Below are 16864 nucleotides of genomic sequence, written 5' to 3' on the forward strand. Positions count from 1 at the left end.
TATAAGGCCTACTCTGCCTGGGACTGTCTCTTCAGACTTGGTCTCTTAGGATCATCCACAGATACCTATACTGTAGATAGGTCTTAGTCATCAGGTCTACTCCACTTCCTTGTTGCCTGCTTAGACTCTTGGCACTCTTAGGTGAGCAGACTTAGTCAGCCTGTGTTGCCCTAACAGTTCCCATCTCCCATCTCCCATCTCCCATCTCCCATCTCCTGTCTCCCATCTCCTGTCTCCCATGTCCTGTGTCCTGTTTCTGTGAGTGCTTTATATAGTTAAAGTCCAGGGGTTGTAAATCTTTTGTTCAGTCTATGTAGCTCTGTAGTCAACATACCTCATGTGTGCCATACCTTGCATGCATGTATTTAATATATTATATGTTGAATATTTGGAGATATGGGTTAGAGGTAGGGTTTAAAAAGGGCCAGGGTTAAGTAACCCTCAGCCTCCTAGGGACCCGCACTGCCGCAGTGGAAGCAGATTTAGTTTCACTTCCAATTTTGGACTTAGGGTCCGCATTTACTTCCTTACTCACACGTGGTGCCACGTGAACCACGTGCTTCACTATATAGGATGTGAAGGGGCAATCTGAGCATTTGCCTCCGGAGGGGCATTGTGGGAGCAATATCTCCGAGGAGGGGGCACCGGAGGAATTCCCTCTACACATACACAGAAATGTTGCTCCCACAAAGGTTGGAAAAGGTGCTGCAGCCAGTTATGGCTCCACATTCGGCCAATTAACAGTCTCTTGTCTTTGATGAGGGCGACAAGCATCGACGATCTAGACCTGTCCTTGCAAACATTTCGGACATCGTGAGGTGCTGAGGCGAAAGAGTACTTTTGAGCCGTGCTTGGTGCTTGTTCATGGGCGACCACGATTCCTGCACCAGATCAATATCTGGGTTCATGGAGGTTGAAGCCAGAAGATGAACGAACTGAAGATTCACAGTCACTCGTGACTATCGGTGCACATGCAGACCGATGCGGTATAGTACGACCAACACCTACATCGGCCAGGATCGGACGTGCAGCTGAGTTCTGTCTTTCTATGTCAATGTCATCAGCAGTGACAATCTGTTTGATGAGCAGGCGTTTGTAGAGATACACAGATCAACATATAAGTACAAGTTCGGGGTCCTGGCAGGGACTGGGGCAGAAACAACGAAACAGGAAACACTTCCTTCCGCTCTCTCTTCATTCATACTTCCGAGCATGCAATACGACAGCTACACACACCGGGCCACGCTCAAGACGACCCAACATTATGAGCGTTCGTCTGCGTGATCTGCTTGTTGGTACCAAGTACCACAATTTCTGAACCAACACTGGGTCGCTTTTGCAACTATCCAGCAGATGCCAACGACTGGTCGTCATACCTCTCAACAGCCTGATCTGCTCGGTATTCGCCCGGAAAGGCCACTGACATCGACCTCCAAACAACCGAGTGACCGAATGGGTGGCATTTCTTACCGAATAATAAACGTCTTCGTTTGATTGTGTATGGTGATTGCGAAATGCAATCAGAGATGGTTGCTCCGCGTTGCTTTACCTTTGTCGCGGGTGGAGTCTTTCAACTTCTTTGTCAGTAACCGTGCATACTATTTATTCCTTGGTTGCTGACAGGAATGCAACAGACCTGACTCAGAAGTGTTCCTAGTCCTGGATCGAGAGAGATACAAAAGACATCCATCTCCATGCTACATGTGTGGATCAGGTCTTCAAACCACAAGCTCACTAGCCGATCGGTAAGAATACATGCACGACATGTCCCTACGAGGTTTGAGTGAGGAGTGAGAAGAGAGAAGGTCATGCAAAATCCTGGGGTCATGAAGTAACAGACAACGTCCTCAAGTTACTCTGCGCGGGCATGCGACAGTCGGAATCTCGAACAACAGTCGCCGGTGGACATGTTGTCTCTATCTTGCATGAGGTCGTCCACATCGAGCAACTCCGGGTGTTTTGCGCTGAAACTGTCTTCGTGCCGCTCCAGTACAAGGGGTTTCAACCATGGTATGGATGGAGAACTCGACGGGCTGCAAAGTGAGTCGGCATCGGTAAGCGTCGGTGAACATTCGCTGTCTTTGGAAGGGGTTTGAACGGCGGTAAGTAGCTCATCCCCGTACGCACGTGCTCTGTTCATTGATTCACGCACAACGCAGTTCGGCTCACCGTGCCCGTGGCTAGGTAGGTGCATGCGATAACTGCTCTGATGATCAGGTACTATCTGAGTCCAAACCTGCGAAGTCTCTTACTGTTGAGTCAGATTATCGTTTCTACTGCACCGTTTGTCACATCCTGGATATGGACAAACATACTTTCTGGCACCGGTGTGAACTGTGAGATGACGATTCAAATGCCCAGAACTCGTGAAGACCTGGAAGCAGTATCAAGTCTCGACATTCTTCGGCATTCTACAGCAGCTCGAACGTACTCTGAAGCAGAACGGGCACTCGCTCTTGGAATGGGGAGTCAGCTTGTTGCAATCAGCTATTCGCAGATCCTCCTTGGCTGCAATCTCCTCTCCTGATGTGTCGGTCACGTTGTTGAGGAGAGACGGATGCCGTATCTAGATTTCACTGAAAAGTTGGCCATTCGAAGAAGGAAGATGAGGGGCGGAACCACCTACGTATCTTTGAAGATTCTAGGGATTTTATGTCTTTTGACTGGCGGATCGGATTCAACTCCGCTGTGGTGGGGAGAGCCGCTTGCTTGTGCCCTTATACACCCAGATTCCCATGAATGTTAACCAGTAGGCGGCGAACGTGTGGGTAATCTTCTCTGTACGGACACAACCCCCGTTCGGGACGGATGAACGATACGACTGCGTCATGAGACCTGCCCTGAGGGCCCTCTGCGTTCATCCCTGATGTTTTGAGGTGTTGATAAGTCACTTCCAAAGAGCCAGTGTAGCCTCCGAACCGATGAACAAATGAGATGTGGATTTCCCTCCTTGTCGGTCAACGTCGAGTTGTGCGCGACCAAGATTGCTTTTGCATCATCTCAGTAAACCATCATGAGCTGAGCCAGGATTGAGGAGGCTGGGCTGCCGCCCCAGAAGTTCAAGGTCTAGTTACGTACATGGTTGGGCGCTCTGAATCCGCGTCGTCGCTTCTTGACGGCAGAAAACCGGCTTTGCAAGCTCTTCGCCGATGATGGTAATTGGCTTCGTCGACACCATCTGACGCACTCAGAAGAAGCCGGTTAGAAAACAGCGCACGAAGAACATTCTCTGCAAACCCCATTCGTCCTCCGTGGCATTCGTACGCCCATATGCCGCTAGCGCTGACGTCCTCAGCTCCGACAGGTTCACAACTCGGGATCATTTGTTTTCTTCAAATTTCGTGCATGGTAAGGACAGAATAGCTGACGACTGTCCCGTTTAATTAGACAACAGTCTGCCCCACTGTACCTCGGCGATCCCTCGCATTTAACAAGCACTCCAGTGCAAGTGGATGCGAGAAGCACATCTCTCTTCCCCAAAGAGATGCAATGCTTGCGTGAATGCACACACATGCAAGGGCGAGCCTTTGACAGACATCTGAGCTGCATGTTGTCAGGACTACTAGGCCCGATGGCCCCATTCCTGATTTCGAGTTGACAGAATACTCTCAGCTGACGTCTTCTGAGGCGGAAGGGTCTGGAGTCGTGTCTCTGGCACAGTTCGCTTGTTAGCGCTTGTTAGACCCTGTGGGTAGTATTGTGAAACCACCTAATCCTCCGTATATATGTCTTCATTCACATGACAATGGCATCAATGGTCCAGATGTCGAAGCCAAATGCGAAACACTGTCATGGAAGATAGGGTGTTGGTCGGTTTCTCACGGCATTGTGAGACTTGTGAGACAGTGTGTCGCCGAGTCCGCCGTGGCATCGGCACGGCCGGCCAAGTCAAGGAGAATGCACATCCACATGCTAATGTGCGGTGTGGTAATTCTGACTGGTACAACGCCTTCCCTTTTTGAGCACTAGCGGTCGTATGGAGAGGATCGCCAGTCTCATAAGTAGGTACGGTGTCTGGTTGAACTATTCCTCATTTGGTTTGATCCTTTCTTCATCTAAACAAACAGAACCGGGGCCGAAGTGTCGAAGGACGGCTGGCGGATCAATGAGCCGGCAAGGACATAGTGCGCCTTTTCAAGGTGTGTGCCCATCAAGTTGGTGCTCGTAAACAGTAAAGGGCCTCAATTGCCTTGGCCAGAGTCCGTTCGGGTTCCTTACCGGTCATTCCCGCTGCCCTAACAAGTTCAGGGCATAATCCATGATCCGGCCTCAATACGCGCCGAGAATGCCGACAATAACGAGACATCATATGATGTAGTCAGTGCGCCATCTTCGAAGATAACAGGGAGAAATCGGTATAGTTCTATTGAGTCTGGGGATGCCAATCGTTCAATGAGATCGTTGAATACATGAAGTTGCCTTGCGTGTTCTGTACAGATGAAATATGCGTGTGATGAATCCACTGGAGTTGTTCAAGATTGTGAACCGTAGATGGTGCCAAGATTGCCAAGAGATGTTGCTGTAGTGGTTTGTTGTCTATAAAGCTATTGCGGATGCGGCGGAACAGTTGATCCCGTCTGCTGTGGACTTGCTTGCTCCTGCGGAAAGGATGAGCTAGATCGGGGGGTTGCGGGTATGAAACGCACGTCGCTGCGCAATGTAGTAGATGAAGGCTCACTCTCGCTGCTCCCCGACACCTGACCCAACTCGTGCTCCTCCGGTTCCGGCACTTCGTTCTCTTGTGCCGCCGGCGGGTCGTCTTGTTCCGGCTGTTCGTCCTCCTTCTTCTGCTCGAATTCCCAAGGCAGGACGACGGCGCGATCAATCGCAAGAGGCAGTCCACGGTGCCTTCCCCGAAGCATGACGAGGCAGAGGACAACCTTTGATAAGGGAGAAAAGCTACCCGCCAGGGAGAAATTGTCGTAGGAAACCCCGAGGCTCATTCCGTTTGTCCCGTACGCAGAGACAACTTCGAACACTAAAGGAGAGTATCAGCGGGCGTTGTTCGTTCGCTGTGAATGACGCGTACTGATGGGAAAGATGTCGACAGACGGGTTGGTCGGATCCAAGATCTTGCCCCGCTCGGTGATGCAAATGACCAGCATAGCGAGAAAGATCCACCAGATATCGAAGGCCAACTGCCTTTTGATGTGCCCTATGTGGGAGGCAAGCGTAAGAGAGTGCAACCCGGCCTAGAATTGTAACCGTACATGCAAGGTAAGACTTCCATTCCCCGGTTGGCGCATCGTTCTCATCCATACTCTCATCGTCATAGACGCCCATAGACTTTTCTTCGTACACATTCGTGGACCGCACAGACATAGCTATGGGATAGGCGGAGATATACATCATGGTCATATACAGAAGCCTGCTTTTGCATCAGTATCTCTGTCGGAGAGAGAGAGCAGGACTCACTTGACTGCAGGAGAGAGCAGAGCGAGTTGGACAATAGCGAACCCGGCAGCCCTCACGGAAATCGCTTGGAACAATCCGTCTGTGACGCGAACCCCCACAGGTATTGTTTCAACGTATGGGTTGCCGATATCCAAGAGACCGAAACAGATCCAGTCAATGGAGCTAGCGAATGCATGAGTTCTGGAGCATCATACGTTCGGAAGGGACGCACTTTAGGAGGAGGAGCACCAACGTGAGCAGCCAAGTCTGGGGAGAAGGAAACAGGTATACGAAACAGCGCCGTGGGTGATCCAGGAGGAAACGAAGCGTCTCTGCCATGGGTGTGGTATTGGATGTGAGCTTTGATATAATCCATCTGCCAAACCGTCAGACGGTATCATGAAGGCAGGTCAATACCCACATCATGAGACGAAGACTACAGATCCGGAAGAGGTCAGAGACATCTGCTAAAGAAGATAGATACGCACAAGACAGGCTGCAAGAATTCAGCAATGATGAAACATGAGAATGGAAATACTCACGAAAGCAGTGTTACCACCCAGGATAGCGATGATCATGAAGAATATCATAGCATAGGCTGTCTGGAATGGCACCATCGAAGTGTCTACTCATTCTTAGTCTCCGATTTGGCGAAGAAAGGAGAAATACGCACCGACGAGTGACATGCCAGCATTGGAGAAGGCGGCGAAAGTTTGGAAGCATCCAAACCTGTGTTATGTACAATTGTGAGTTTCGACCCCAAAGTCAGGAGAACACACGTTACCAAACCGGATTGACTGGCCCTTGCTGGGCGTCGAACACGTACGCGTAATTATTATGCAGACCGGCGGTGATCGCACAGGCTGCGAACACAGAAAGGTAGATTAGGAGCATGTACTGGGTATACCGTTCAGCGCTGATCACGACATGCGTTCCAATGCTTACAGATGGGATAAGCCATAGCAGTAATCCCAAAGCGCGGTACTCGACACCACCAAGCTCTTCGAGCTGATCTGATGTTAATCCAAAAAAGTTCGAGTTTCGCCCTACGACAGCCTGGAACGAAAGATAAGTCGATTGGTGCGTAGTTGTCGGAAGCGTTTCCGAAAGCGCGACCGACATTGTTCTCGACAGGGATAGATGCATTTTGGGGAACAACTTCTTGTGCAATCTCGCGATGAGCCGGTTCGGTCCTGGCCACCCTCCAAAGCCCTGGTCACGGTAATCCCTATGGCTCGAGTTGAACGGCTCGCCGGACATGGATGAGCGTCTGCGGGATTGGTAAGAGCGCCCATCGAACGTCGTCGCACGCGAGTTTAGGCGTTCGATAGGTGGCCGGTGCGGTTCGCGGAAGTCGACTGTTTGCGTGCGTGGCATTCGATCGATGTTCGGTTCCCGAATCTCGATGGTCTGACTTCGAGCAAAGTGCGTCTCTGCGAGGGGCATCAGATATGTTTCCTTACAAATGGAAATGAAACGTGTTACCCTGACCAGGGCTCCTCAGAGGTCTCGGTGGCAGATCTTCTTCTTCTGGCTCGATAAAATTCGGTCCTTCAAGATCCTCATCATCCCTGAAATACGACCTATCATATCGATGCGGGAACCCATTCGATGTGCCCGTCATCTGCTGGGGCGAAAGCAGTATCGGCTGGGAGGTGAACCTCAGTCCCGGATCCTCTGCCGTGCGAGTGCGTGTTTTCTCCAGGTTGCTTACGAGCCTCCCACTCGGGTCGACCTTCTGCGGCGCACTCGAAAGCCGCTTGATCATCGCCAGCGAGAGGGGTCCTTTATGCTTCTTCTTGTCTCCCATCCGAGGAGGTGGACGTATAGAGCTCGTACGGGCACGCGCAAAGATGGTGGGGAAACGGTTACGCAGAGCCGTGGTCTCCGCGTTGGTTGTGGCCTGGGTGCGGGACCGACTGAGCCGCACGAGATGCTCAAACTTTTTCATGAAGAACCGTCTGTATCCTACGATAAGCAATCTCGGAAAACAAAACAAACCAAACACGCACCTCCGGACATATACCATCACCCAACTGACTGTCACCAGCTGCCCAAGCAACATCTGCGACATGATAAGGAACTGCTGGAGCGCAGTCGCCGAGCTGACGTTGATGCTCGCCAATCCTGTCGTCGTGATCGCACTATACGACAAGAAAAGCGCGTCGACAAACTCCATGTGATACTCCCCATTAACGGCGAAGATGATGCAGGCCATTATGATCGGTGTGAGGGTGAAGTAGATGGCGTGAATGCGAAAAAAGTTCAAGCTATTGACAAATTTTGTCCAGATGATACGAATCCTGCCTGGAGGGCGTGTTGTATGAGGAGCCATATTGTGTTAGGGGATAGACGTCGTGACAGAATCCTCCCAGAGGAGGATGAGGCAAGAGTAAGGTAGAGGCGGTTGGGGCGTGGTGTCCGGAGGCATTCGGTGCCCGTGTTGTATGAGAAAGCCAAGCGTCCCTTAATAGCCTCATGACGTTTCCTAGTGGCAGTGCTGTAACTGCTTGTTTCCAGTCCGTTGTCCCGTCGCGTTGTTTGATGTATCTGTGCTATTATTGGACGTGGTCTATTTCCCCCTATTAATATTCCATCATGTAGTGTACCAAAACTGGGCGCTTATTGCTCTACTATCGCCTTCGCTGCTGCCGCTGCCTGCAATGACCCCACGACCGCAAGGCACACCAACGGCGATATCGCATACTCCAACTTGTGTCTTCTTTCAGTACTCTGAATGAAGCCTGAGGTCGAGCACTCACAGTCAAAAACCTCGCGATCTGCTGTACGGTCTCCTCCCCTGCACCCGCGACTTCCGCTATGCTCGAGATGTTGATCGCGCTTGGTCCGGCTGGAACGAGCATCAGCACGAACCAGAGCAGCGGTTCCGTGCCCAGGATCGTAGTTCTCGTAGCGAGGGAGTAGATGAGACCGATCGAGAGCCCCGGAATGAGCAGAAAGCGGAGGAAGAGGATGTACGCCAATGGCCAGGAGGAGGGCTTGCCTTCCTTCTGAGAGGAATCGGTGAGCGTGCTGCTCTCTTCGGAAGAGGTGGAGTCTGATTTGACAGGATGGGTCACAGATTCGTACAGCTTGCTGCCGACAACAAACATTTGAAGCCTGCGAATCTGTTAATATCCTCCTCATACAATTGGTCGTGGGGAACGAACGAGCTATACAGGCGTCCGATGTCTTCCAAGCTCGAGGTGACCCAGGCCCTCAGTACCCCTCCCTCCTTCGGAACTGCGAAGAACGCAGTCCTCAGTGCAGGCGTGAGCCCGATCGCTACGGCCAAGATCGTACCGATGAGCGGCGGACTGAATAGTTCCTTTCCTGCCACGAGCGCTTTCTGAACTGGGGGTGGAAGGCGAGCGAACCCCCGAGTGGTCCACAGTGCGCTGCGGAACAAATAACCTTTCAATGCGGCCTGCTGTTGTCCCACTTTTTTGGAGAAGAGGGCTCGCCTCCCCATCCCTCGGGTCGCTTTCCTCTTCATACCCTCTGGAAGCGTCTTCTGCCTCGGCCTCGGCCTCGATATCCTCGATGACCGTCTCCAGTCGTTGCGACACGTCCTCCGCTTGCATCACACTCTCCTCCCACCCCTTCTCGACCAACAACGGCTTCCCCACCGCAAAAGTCAAAACATTATTCACCATCGCATTCAACAAGAGGTATGTCGTCGCAGTGCGTTTCGCCTTCTGAGCGTCGGGTACTATGAGCTCAAGGATGCCTGTGGTGGCGAGGGACTCGATGAGCAGCAGTGGGAGGGCGGTAGTGTTATTGAACGCTGCGGCGAGGAGGGACCAGCGTGGGAGCTGAAGAGGATGTAGCAGTGGGTATGTGAGAAGGAGTGAGATGACAGGGTAGGCGACGGCCCATGCTACGCACTCACTGTTACTAAGTGACAGAATGTGTAGCAGTGGGGTACGCACCAACGATCGGCCACAGCCTGAAGACGGAACTACCCTCTTGCGCAATGTTCTGCCCAATCTCGGTAATGATTAGTGCTGTGCTCCCACTTGACTGTCAGTGAACAGTCCAACAGCAGCAAAACAAGCGAACCAGGCTGGAAGATCTCGATACACAGCTGTGCCACCTCTTTCGCCGTATCCGAGGAGAGCCAGCCCAGGTAGCTAGAGATGACACCATATAGGAGTGTAAGGAGGACGCTAAGCGCTGCTTGTAGGGAAGCGAGGAAGCTCTCTAACAAGCTAGAGAGGACGTACGGGCTGGGCATCTCAGGACGGGATGTGGTTGTATCCTGTTACCGAATCAATAAGTGTTGATCCGGTATAAGTTCCAGGAGGACACCGTCGATGTAAGGCTTGCGACGAGGAATGGCCGTCAAGATCATCGCGCGTCCGACACATATCGATCGGGTGATTTGCCCACCCTTGTGGTCTGTGGGCATGACGTCATAGGGTCCCGATTACCAGAGTAAGTACTGTAGGGCATCGATCTTCAGGAGCGAACAAGGGACGCCCTCCCATCTTCTGGATAAAAAAAGCGGGGTATGTCTTGCCCCCAAATGATGAATATCAACATGTTCCAGCCTCAGCTCCAGCCCCTTCCGTATATAGTAACCCTCTCACTCTCCGCAATCTCATGTCCGTGTTCGCGGGCTTCCTCACCCGTTCACCGCCTACCCACCTGCGACCCCGCAACCGAACGAGTTATAAGTATTATGACTGGACTCGCTTGTCCTTGGCGTCGAGCTTGCACATGGAGAGCGGTGTGATCAACCCCCAAGTTCCTGGGGATGGCTGCTTAGTCAGCCTTTTATTCGGAGAGAGCCAACCCATTGGAGGTAATATGCCCCTTCTTCCCGCCTTGCATGGACGGCCAGTTCCGCCCTCTCTCCAACAGGCAAAAACTGCTCCATAATGGGGTTATGAGGTGATACGTTTCCGGTCGCTTGATTTGCACTTCGGAGCGGGGGACCGGGTTCCGGGCGCTACGGGGCACTCGGAGCTCGGGGCAGATGGTCTGGTTTAATATAAAGCTTGCTGTGATGGAGGTTATGACATACCCTGAAAATATATTTCAGCCATCGTACCTATAACAGCTTCTCTCGTGACTGTTGACCTTTGAATGAGAGATTATGGCAAGCTCTATCAATGCACCGTCCGTGGGAAACGAGAAAGGTCCTTCTGTGCCCGACATGGACACAGACTCCAACATCCTTCCGGAGGATGCCACCGACCCTGTCTACCTGGTGAAAGCTAAGGTGCGTCATCCCGTCCCCGAGGCTGGGACTCGAGACTAGATTAAACGAAGGTCATCAACGACGCATTGCAGGAGATCGGAATGGGGAAATACCAGTGGCATCTGTTTGGCGTCGCTGGCTTCGGATGGATGATGGACAGTAAGTCCCTCCCCCTCTTTAATACGGGTCGCTTCATAACCAAGCAGACATGTGGCCAATAATAACCTCCCTCATCTTCACCCCCGTCGTGAACGAGCTGCACCCTTCGCGCGGGCCGTTCCTCCAGTTGGCGCAAAACGTTGGTCTCCTGGTAGGGGCGTTCTGCTTCGGTCTCGGGTCTGATATATTTGGCCGTCGATGGGCGTTCAATAGCACGCTGTTTATTACCGGAGTGTTTGGACTCGTTGCGGGAAGCGCGCCGAATTTTCCTGCTATTGCTGTGTTTGCGGCGCTTTGGAGCGTGGGAGTAGGGGGTAACCTACCAGTTGACTCGGCCGTATTTCTAGAATGTATGTTCAGAACACTTCATACAGAAGATAAATGAACTGACCTGGATTTGACAGTCATCCCTGGGCGTAATCAGTACCTCCTGACGATCCTCAGCGTGTACTGGGCGTTCGGTCAATTGCTAGCGACACTGATAGCTTGGGCCTTGCTGACCAACTTCTCGTGCCCTGAAGCTGTTGGCTCCTGTCCACGCTCCGAGAATATGGGATGGCGATATTTCATGTTCACCATGTGAGTCTTGTTGCGAAATGGGGTTGGCAGAGGTGAACGTTCGCAGGAGGGGGATCACCCTCGTATGCTTCGTCCTGCGATTCGTCGTCTTCCATCTGCATGAGACCCCCAAGTTCCTCATGTCCCGGGGCCGCGACGATCAAGCTGTTCATGTGATCGAGAAGGTAGCATTGTACAACGGATCCACGACCTCTCTGCGTTCCGAACAGCTCAGATCTCTGAGTGAGAAGCCCGAAGGTCCAGCGCAAGACACAAGCGCAACTGGTGCCGTTCGTCGTCGTTTCGAGAAATTTAACGCCCCCCACGTGCGAGAGTTATTCAAGACGTCCCAAATGGCGTGGAGCACGGGAGTGATCGTCCTCATCTGGGCGCTGATCGGGCTTGCATTCCCGCTATATAACGCCTTCCTCCCATATCTGCTCGCGACACGCGGCGCACAAACGGGGACGAATAGCACGTTACGTACAGGAACGAGGTCATCATCGCTGTGCTGGGTATTCCGGGTGCTCTGACAAGAGGGATGCTAGTCAAGCTGCCCAAGTTTGGAAGGAGGGGAGCGCTGGCCCTGTCGACGGTCCTTACGGGGGTCTTCTTGTTCGCGTCGACGACGGCAAAGACGCAGGACGCATTGCTTGGGTGGAATTGCGCATATAATTTGTATGTTTTCTGCGTCCTGCCTCGCCAGAAGAAGGCTGATGAAAGGGCAGCACGTCGAACGTCATGTATGCGGTGCTTTACGCGTATACAGTGAGTCACTTGCGCGCCCAGTCAAGGAGACGGAAGTGACAACTTTGTAGCCTGAAGTATTTCCAGCAAAGAATCGTGGTACAGGCACGGGGATCGCGGCGACCGCCAACCGGATCTTCGGAGTAATGTCACCCATCGTGGCCAGTTCGTCTACTTTCTTCCTCCGGGAACCACTGCTCATGGGTGTTTCCATAGTGTTCGCGAATCTGAACACGCCCGTACCGGTGTACGTCTCCGGTGCATTGTTCATCTTTGCAGGGTTACTTGTGGTCTTGCTGCCCTAGGAAAAGCCAGCATCTGAGCCATCATTCGGCCTCCAGTATGGTTTCCACTCCAATGGGTTTCTCTGTAGCCATAGCACGACCCCATGCCCTTGTTCCATGCACTGTATCAGCAGTAGAAGAGGTAGTACAGTATTGCCATTGAATAAGAGTAATCGAAGTGGTCAGCGTGACGGCAAGCTGACTGACGCGTTGCGGATGGACGGTTCGGCGAACACAGCCTCTGGATCCATGAACGTCGAAGTGAAGCGCCCACTGTTGTCACACAAAACGACCTGCATCATTCGCTGAACTGATTAGACGGCCATCTCTCTCTCTTTCTTCATCACACAACTCATATCTGACTGCATACATCTCGAACACTTTATCACTCTCTACCAAAAGTCTCCCATGAACCGGACGTTGTGGGTCATCCAAGCCGTCGGACTCCGCCCAACCACGCGTAGGATCACCCTCCTTCCCCTACGCCGGCCACCTACAACCGCACTTCCTAAACTTCACTCTCGCGCACGATTCATCGCCGACACACCGGCATCAAGAGCTAACGCGGGCAAACAGCCCCTCTCCACCCATGCGCTCTCTGGTGCAGGGATACACACGTCCGATGCCGCCCAGCCCGTAGCGAAGAAGGTTGGCCTCACCGGCCGACTCAAGGAGCTCATCAGGACCTATGGATGGTACGCTCTGGGAGTGTATACTATCATCGGTTTCTTCGACTTCTCCGTTGCGTTTGCGCTCATACAAGTGATGGGGAGGGATCGGGTTGCGGATGCAACGGAGTGGCTGAAGGACAAGGTGATGGGCGTGATCGGGGATGTATGGCCTCAGAAAGCACACGAGGAAGGTATGAAGGAAGCGGTGGACGTTGCAAGTGGGGCGGCCAGCACCGAGGCTGCTGCTGCTGCTGCCGGCAGGGGAAACGCGGCGCTGTGGGCGTCCGTCGTTCTCGCGTACGGCATTCACAAGACCGTATTTCTGCCCTTCCGTTTAGGTGTCACCGCTGCGATCCTTCCTAGTCTGGTCAAGTGGTTGCAGGCGCGCGGTTGGGCGGGTATTCAGGGCACGAAGCGTGCGGCGGAGGCGGCACGGGCGAAGATTCAACACCGGAAACACTGAGAGGCAGAATGAACCGCCAGGAGATGGTATACTACAATTGTTAATTTAGCGGATCCAGGTCACGTATGCGAGTCTAGACACCAGCCAAAAAAGTTGTGAATCTATTTGCGATATGAGTCCTCCCACGTCTTTACTTTGACGTTGCTCATGTCTGCCTGTGAGCCAACGGGTACGAGGAAAGGGCTTTGGAGCTCGAACGACCTGCAACAAGCGTCAGTCAATCTCTCACAGCGTCGGGGGCACACTTACGTCTTGGATCGGAACCGATGGATAGGCGGCCGCTCGACTTCGTCTGCGTCCTTCTTGTGTTCCGCCTGTGCATTGGCAAACGATACACGCGTTTCGATCTGGTTGAGACCCTCTTCGTTGGAATTACCTTGGTTAGTGAGCAGGTCGGTGAACATATTCTTCTCCCCGGGCTTGGCTGTGGGCATGAAGAGGTACGCCGCATATCCCAAGGCGCCAAGGATGGTTATGTTCCTCCAGAACGGGGTGAAGAAGGCTAAACAAATGCTGTCAGTACCTTCCTCAGAATATCGGGCGAAGTAACGTACACTCCTCGGTTGGGAGAGCGTCCTCCGCGGGGTTTCCATGATGATCATGCGAGTCGTGCTCGTCCACAATCGACGTGGTAGACTGCTGAACAACGACCCGCTTTGCATTCTCTGGAACCCAACCATCCGGATCGTTTGCCACCCATCTTCGCTGTGCAACTGTTGGTGACAGCCTCGGGAGCGTCCTTGCGGACGGCCGGAGGATGCGTGAGATCATGGTTTTGGGGATGGCGAGAATGGTGATGAGAGCGTCTGAGAACTCTTGCCTGATGACGGCGGGAGCAATTCGGGATCACTGGTGCGTCCTTAAACCACGAATGGAGTGCAGCCTATTTACTATTCTAACGACGAGCAGAGTACTCTATTTGAAATGCGATGGCTGTCCACATTCAGGGTCACATCTCTGTTTCAGCAAGGGCTTAACCGTTTCTCAACGGGGTCGTTCATGTTCACAGTCAGCGTAGATGAAATAGTCACTTCCGGTTAGAATGGTGTAGCATAGTCATTCATAAGATGCCATACTACGTGAACAGCCGTGCAGTCAAATCCGGCACACCGACCGTACAACGGAAGCCCACTATCCCATATAGCAGTCGAACAGGCGTTTATGAACGGGGCTTCTCCTAGAAGGGGCATCAGAAGGGACAAACGGGGTTCAAAGGGAGCAACACACCTTCTTCTCCTTCCACAATGCAAGGAGACCAACACCAGATACCTTCACTACCTTGAAACGTACACCAGGAATATCACCCTTTGCCTTACCCCGGCGACCGAAACCAGAGATGAGGACCTCGTCGTTCTCATCCACGAAGTTCAAGCAACCATCACTGCACATCATTGTCAGATAACACACATACATGGTCGAGAGAAGGGAACTCACCGAGGTACGAAAGCGGTAACCTTCTTGCCGTTTTTGATGAGCTGTACACGCACACACTTGCGGATGGCAGAGTTGGGCTGCTTAGCCTCAACGCCGACCTTTTCGAGTACGATGCCCTTGGCGTGGGAAGAACCACCGGTTGGTGAGGTTTTGTAGATGTTCCCGAGCGCACGCTTCTTGTAGTTCTTGTCCGCCTATAAGAGTACTCTGAGCATTGCAATAATGGGTAGATGGGGGAATGGCACGCACCCAGCGGTTGTCACGCCTGGTATTACGGAGCTTGCGAGCAGCCTGGAGACCGCGAGGCTTGTTGGCTAAAGACATATTGATGAGCGTTCAATCCGGAGGACCTCCCAACGAGGTCTGCATGTCGTCTGTCTGCCCCCCCTCCCCTCAAGACCCCACTCCTTCCTTATATGCCACCCAGATGACAACACCTCTGCCTCTCTCATGGATCCAACCACTCGTCCAAACGACATGCACGACCCCTCAGAGCAGTAAAGATAGATACTCACATCCCATGTCGGTCGGTGTGTCGTCGAGAAGTGAGCGAGCGATTGACGGTCCCTCGACTACTATCTTGCTTCCGCTGCGCCCAAGTTAAAACTGTACAGGACCAACTCGAGCGGCTCAGCCCCCATCTTATGCCTCCGAGTGGCTGGAGCCGGATGCTTTCTAACATCACGTGCCTGCACATGACCAGGGAACGCGACTTGACATCCTGACCAGTCTGTTGAACTGATCGACCGCACAATATTTGGATACCCTCAACGATGTCGGTCGTCGTCTCTACCTCCAGCGGCGTCAAGTACTTCCATGTGTCAGATCTTAACAAGCCTGCTCGTCATTTGGCTGGATGCGCGTTCAACAGTCTTGCTTGTTCATCCGACGACGGCGGTCTGTTTGGGTTGGCGGAGGGAGGACTAAAGCAGCTTGGAGATGACGGGATTATGGACCACAGGAAGGCCTACGGGGTGAGTTATAATAACCAATAGTCTCGGTATATGCGCTCAGAACGTTTCTAGCCCGGTGAAACAGCAGCTGTCACTGCTCTTGCTGCCCGCCAAAAGGGGAATGAGATCCTCTTTGCACAAGGGAGCAAGATCTTTTCCTACGATATCCGGACGAAGCGGGTGACAGGAAGCTCCCTTGAGGTTTGCAACTATATTAGTATCCTTGTGCTGCTAGCTTATCATTATGAAGGGGCACAAGCCGTCTGCCCAGATAACCAAACTGGCTATCAACATTGCAGATTCCAATATTGCCTCCCTAACCTCAACCTCAATTCTTGTTCACTCGCTCACCCCTCCACACACTCGTATCAGCATCAAAGCGCCCTCGGACTCGCCGTTCACGTCACTTGCTTTCTCGAGATATAAGAAGACGACCTTAATGACCGGTCATGCAAATGGCATAGTCAGTGTTTGGGACATCTCAAAGCCAAACGCGCCGCTGCGGCAGAAAGAGGTGGTCAGAGGAGAGGTGATCGACATCAGCTACAGTCCTTACAACAAGCGCTTGTGTGCTATAGCTGGGAGGCAAGGCGATGCCGCGTTGGTGGATCTGGAAGAAGGCGACAAACCGTTCGTGCGACCATATCATGTCGAACGGTATACTGATGTCTTTGACAGGTTTCATAAGACTATTCAAAGTACAACACGCTTAACCTGTATCGCATTTTTGCCTGGTGGTTCTCTTGTCGTCGCCGGCACGCTCGACGGCCAGCTCCGGTTGTATAACCTGCGCAGCTTGAAGGAGCCGCCGACTGAGATCAGAGTCAGCGATGATGGCGGGTCCGTCTTAGCAGTCATGGTTAATGTGAGTATAGTTTGACCGAGTCGCTTCATTGATCTGACAACGCGCCAACAGAACAAGGTCGAGACTACTGCAACAGAAAGTGGGAGCAAGGAGAGCACCCCAAAAGGAATAGCCCCAAAGCCGACACCGC

General features: G+C 52.6%; 7 protein-coding genes across 7 annotated transcripts; 1 reads left to right on the top strand and 6 right to left on the bottom strand.

Annotated features, from left to right (window-relative positions):
* Window positions 1-681: 681 nt before the first annotated feature.
* DACRYDRAFT_20825 (uncharacterized protein) lies at window positions 682-1456 on the bottom strand. Its single transcript, XM_040772099.1, has one exon. It carries the CDS (start codon window positions 906-908, stop codon window positions 738-740), a length of 171 nt encoding a protein of 56 aa, XP_040631120.1. The 5' UTR covers window positions 909-1456; the 3' UTR covers window positions 682-737.
* A 365-nt stretch (window positions 1457-1821) lies between these two features.
* DACRYDRAFT_20827 (uncharacterized protein) lies at window positions 1822-2610 on the bottom strand. Its single transcript, XM_040772100.1, has 3 exons — window positions 2264-2610; window positions 2160-2217; window positions 1822-2102 (listed from the first exon to the last, which is right to left on the bottom strand). Exons 2-3 carry the CDS (start codon window positions 2192-2194, stop codon window positions 1853-1855), a joined length of 285 nt encoding a protein of 94 aa, XP_040631121.1. The 5' UTR covers window positions 2195-2217; window positions 2264-2610; the 3' UTR covers window positions 1822-1852.
* Window positions 2611-4347: 1737 nt separating this feature from the next.
* DACRYDRAFT_114599 (uncharacterized protein) lies at window positions 4348-7729 on the bottom strand (the record flags this gene model as incomplete). The annotated part of the gene is made up of 14 exons (XM_040769848.1): window positions 4348-4598; window positions 4647-4978; window positions 5030-5155; window positions 5211-5368; window positions 5416-5577; window positions 5627-5770; window positions 5816-5830; window positions 5883-5890; window positions 5937-6019; window positions 6068-6123; window positions 6179-6291; window positions 6340-6827; window positions 6880-7355; window positions 7407-7729. 14 exons carry the CDS (start codon window positions 7727-7729, stop codon window positions 4545-4547), a joined length of 2538 nt encoding a protein of 845 aa, XP_040631122.1. The 3' UTR covers window positions 4348-4544.
* Window positions 7730-8016: 287 nt separating this feature from the next.
* DACRYDRAFT_48587 (uncharacterized protein) lies at window positions 8017-9631 on the bottom strand (the record flags this gene model as incomplete). Its single annotated transcript, XM_040774850.1, is given in 7 exon segments — window positions 8017-8106; window positions 8157-8432; window positions 8475-8514; window positions 8565-8792; window positions 8809-9274; window positions 9327-9401; window positions 9457-9631. 7 exon segments carry the CDS (start codon window positions 9629-9631, stop codon window positions 8017-8019), a joined length of 1350 nt encoding a protein of 449 aa, XP_040631123.1.
* Window positions 9632-10495: 864 nt separating this feature from the next.
* DACRYDRAFT_105294 (sugar transporter) lies at window positions 10496-12369 on the top strand (the record flags this gene model as incomplete). Its single annotated transcript, XM_040768069.1, has 9 exons — window positions 10496-10621; window positions 10672-10759; window positions 10807-11109; window positions 11164-11338; window positions 11385-11800; window positions 11866-11995; window positions 12046-12085; window positions 12136-12229; window positions 12281-12369. The coding sequence occupies 9 exons, from the start codon at window positions 10496-10498 to the stop codon at window positions 12367-12369; spliced, it is 1461 nt and encodes a 486-aa protein (XP_040631124.1).
* A 449-nt stretch (window positions 12370-12818) lies between these two features.
* On the bottom strand, window positions 12819-14259 carry DACRYDRAFT_114601 (uncharacterized protein). The gene is made up of 3 exons (XM_040769849.1): window positions 14037-14259; window positions 13732-13984; window positions 12819-13683 (listed from the first exon to the last, which is right to left on the bottom strand). Exons 1-3 carry the CDS (start codon window positions 14251-14253, stop codon window positions 13584-13586), a joined length of 570 nt encoding a protein of 189 aa, XP_040631125.1. The 5' UTR covers window positions 14254-14259; the 3' UTR covers window positions 12819-13583.
* Window positions 14260-14505: 246 nt separating this feature from the next.
* On the bottom strand, window positions 14506-15472 carry DACRYDRAFT_20828 (ribosomal protein S12/S23). Its single transcript, XM_040772101.1, has 5 exons — window positions 15432-15472; window positions 15166-15230; window positions 14917-15110; window positions 14710-14863; window positions 14506-14659 (listed from the first exon to the last, which is right to left on the bottom strand). The coding sequence occupies exons 1-5, from the start codon at window positions 15436-15438 to the stop codon at window positions 14642-14644; spliced, it is 438 nt and encodes a 145-aa protein (XP_040631126.1). The 5' UTR covers window positions 15439-15472; the 3' UTR covers window positions 14506-14641.
* Window positions 15473-16864: the final 1392 nt, after the last annotated feature.

This window comes from Dacryopinax primogenitus, assembly GCF_000292625.1.
Source record: "Dacryopinax primogenitus strain DJM-731 SS1 chromosome Unknown DACRYscaffold_4, whole genome shotgun sequence".
In the NCBI taxonomy this organism is placed as follows: Eukaryota; Fungi; Basidiomycota; class Dacrymycetes; order Dacrymycetales; family Dacrymycetaceae; genus Dacryopinax; species Dacryopinax primogenitus.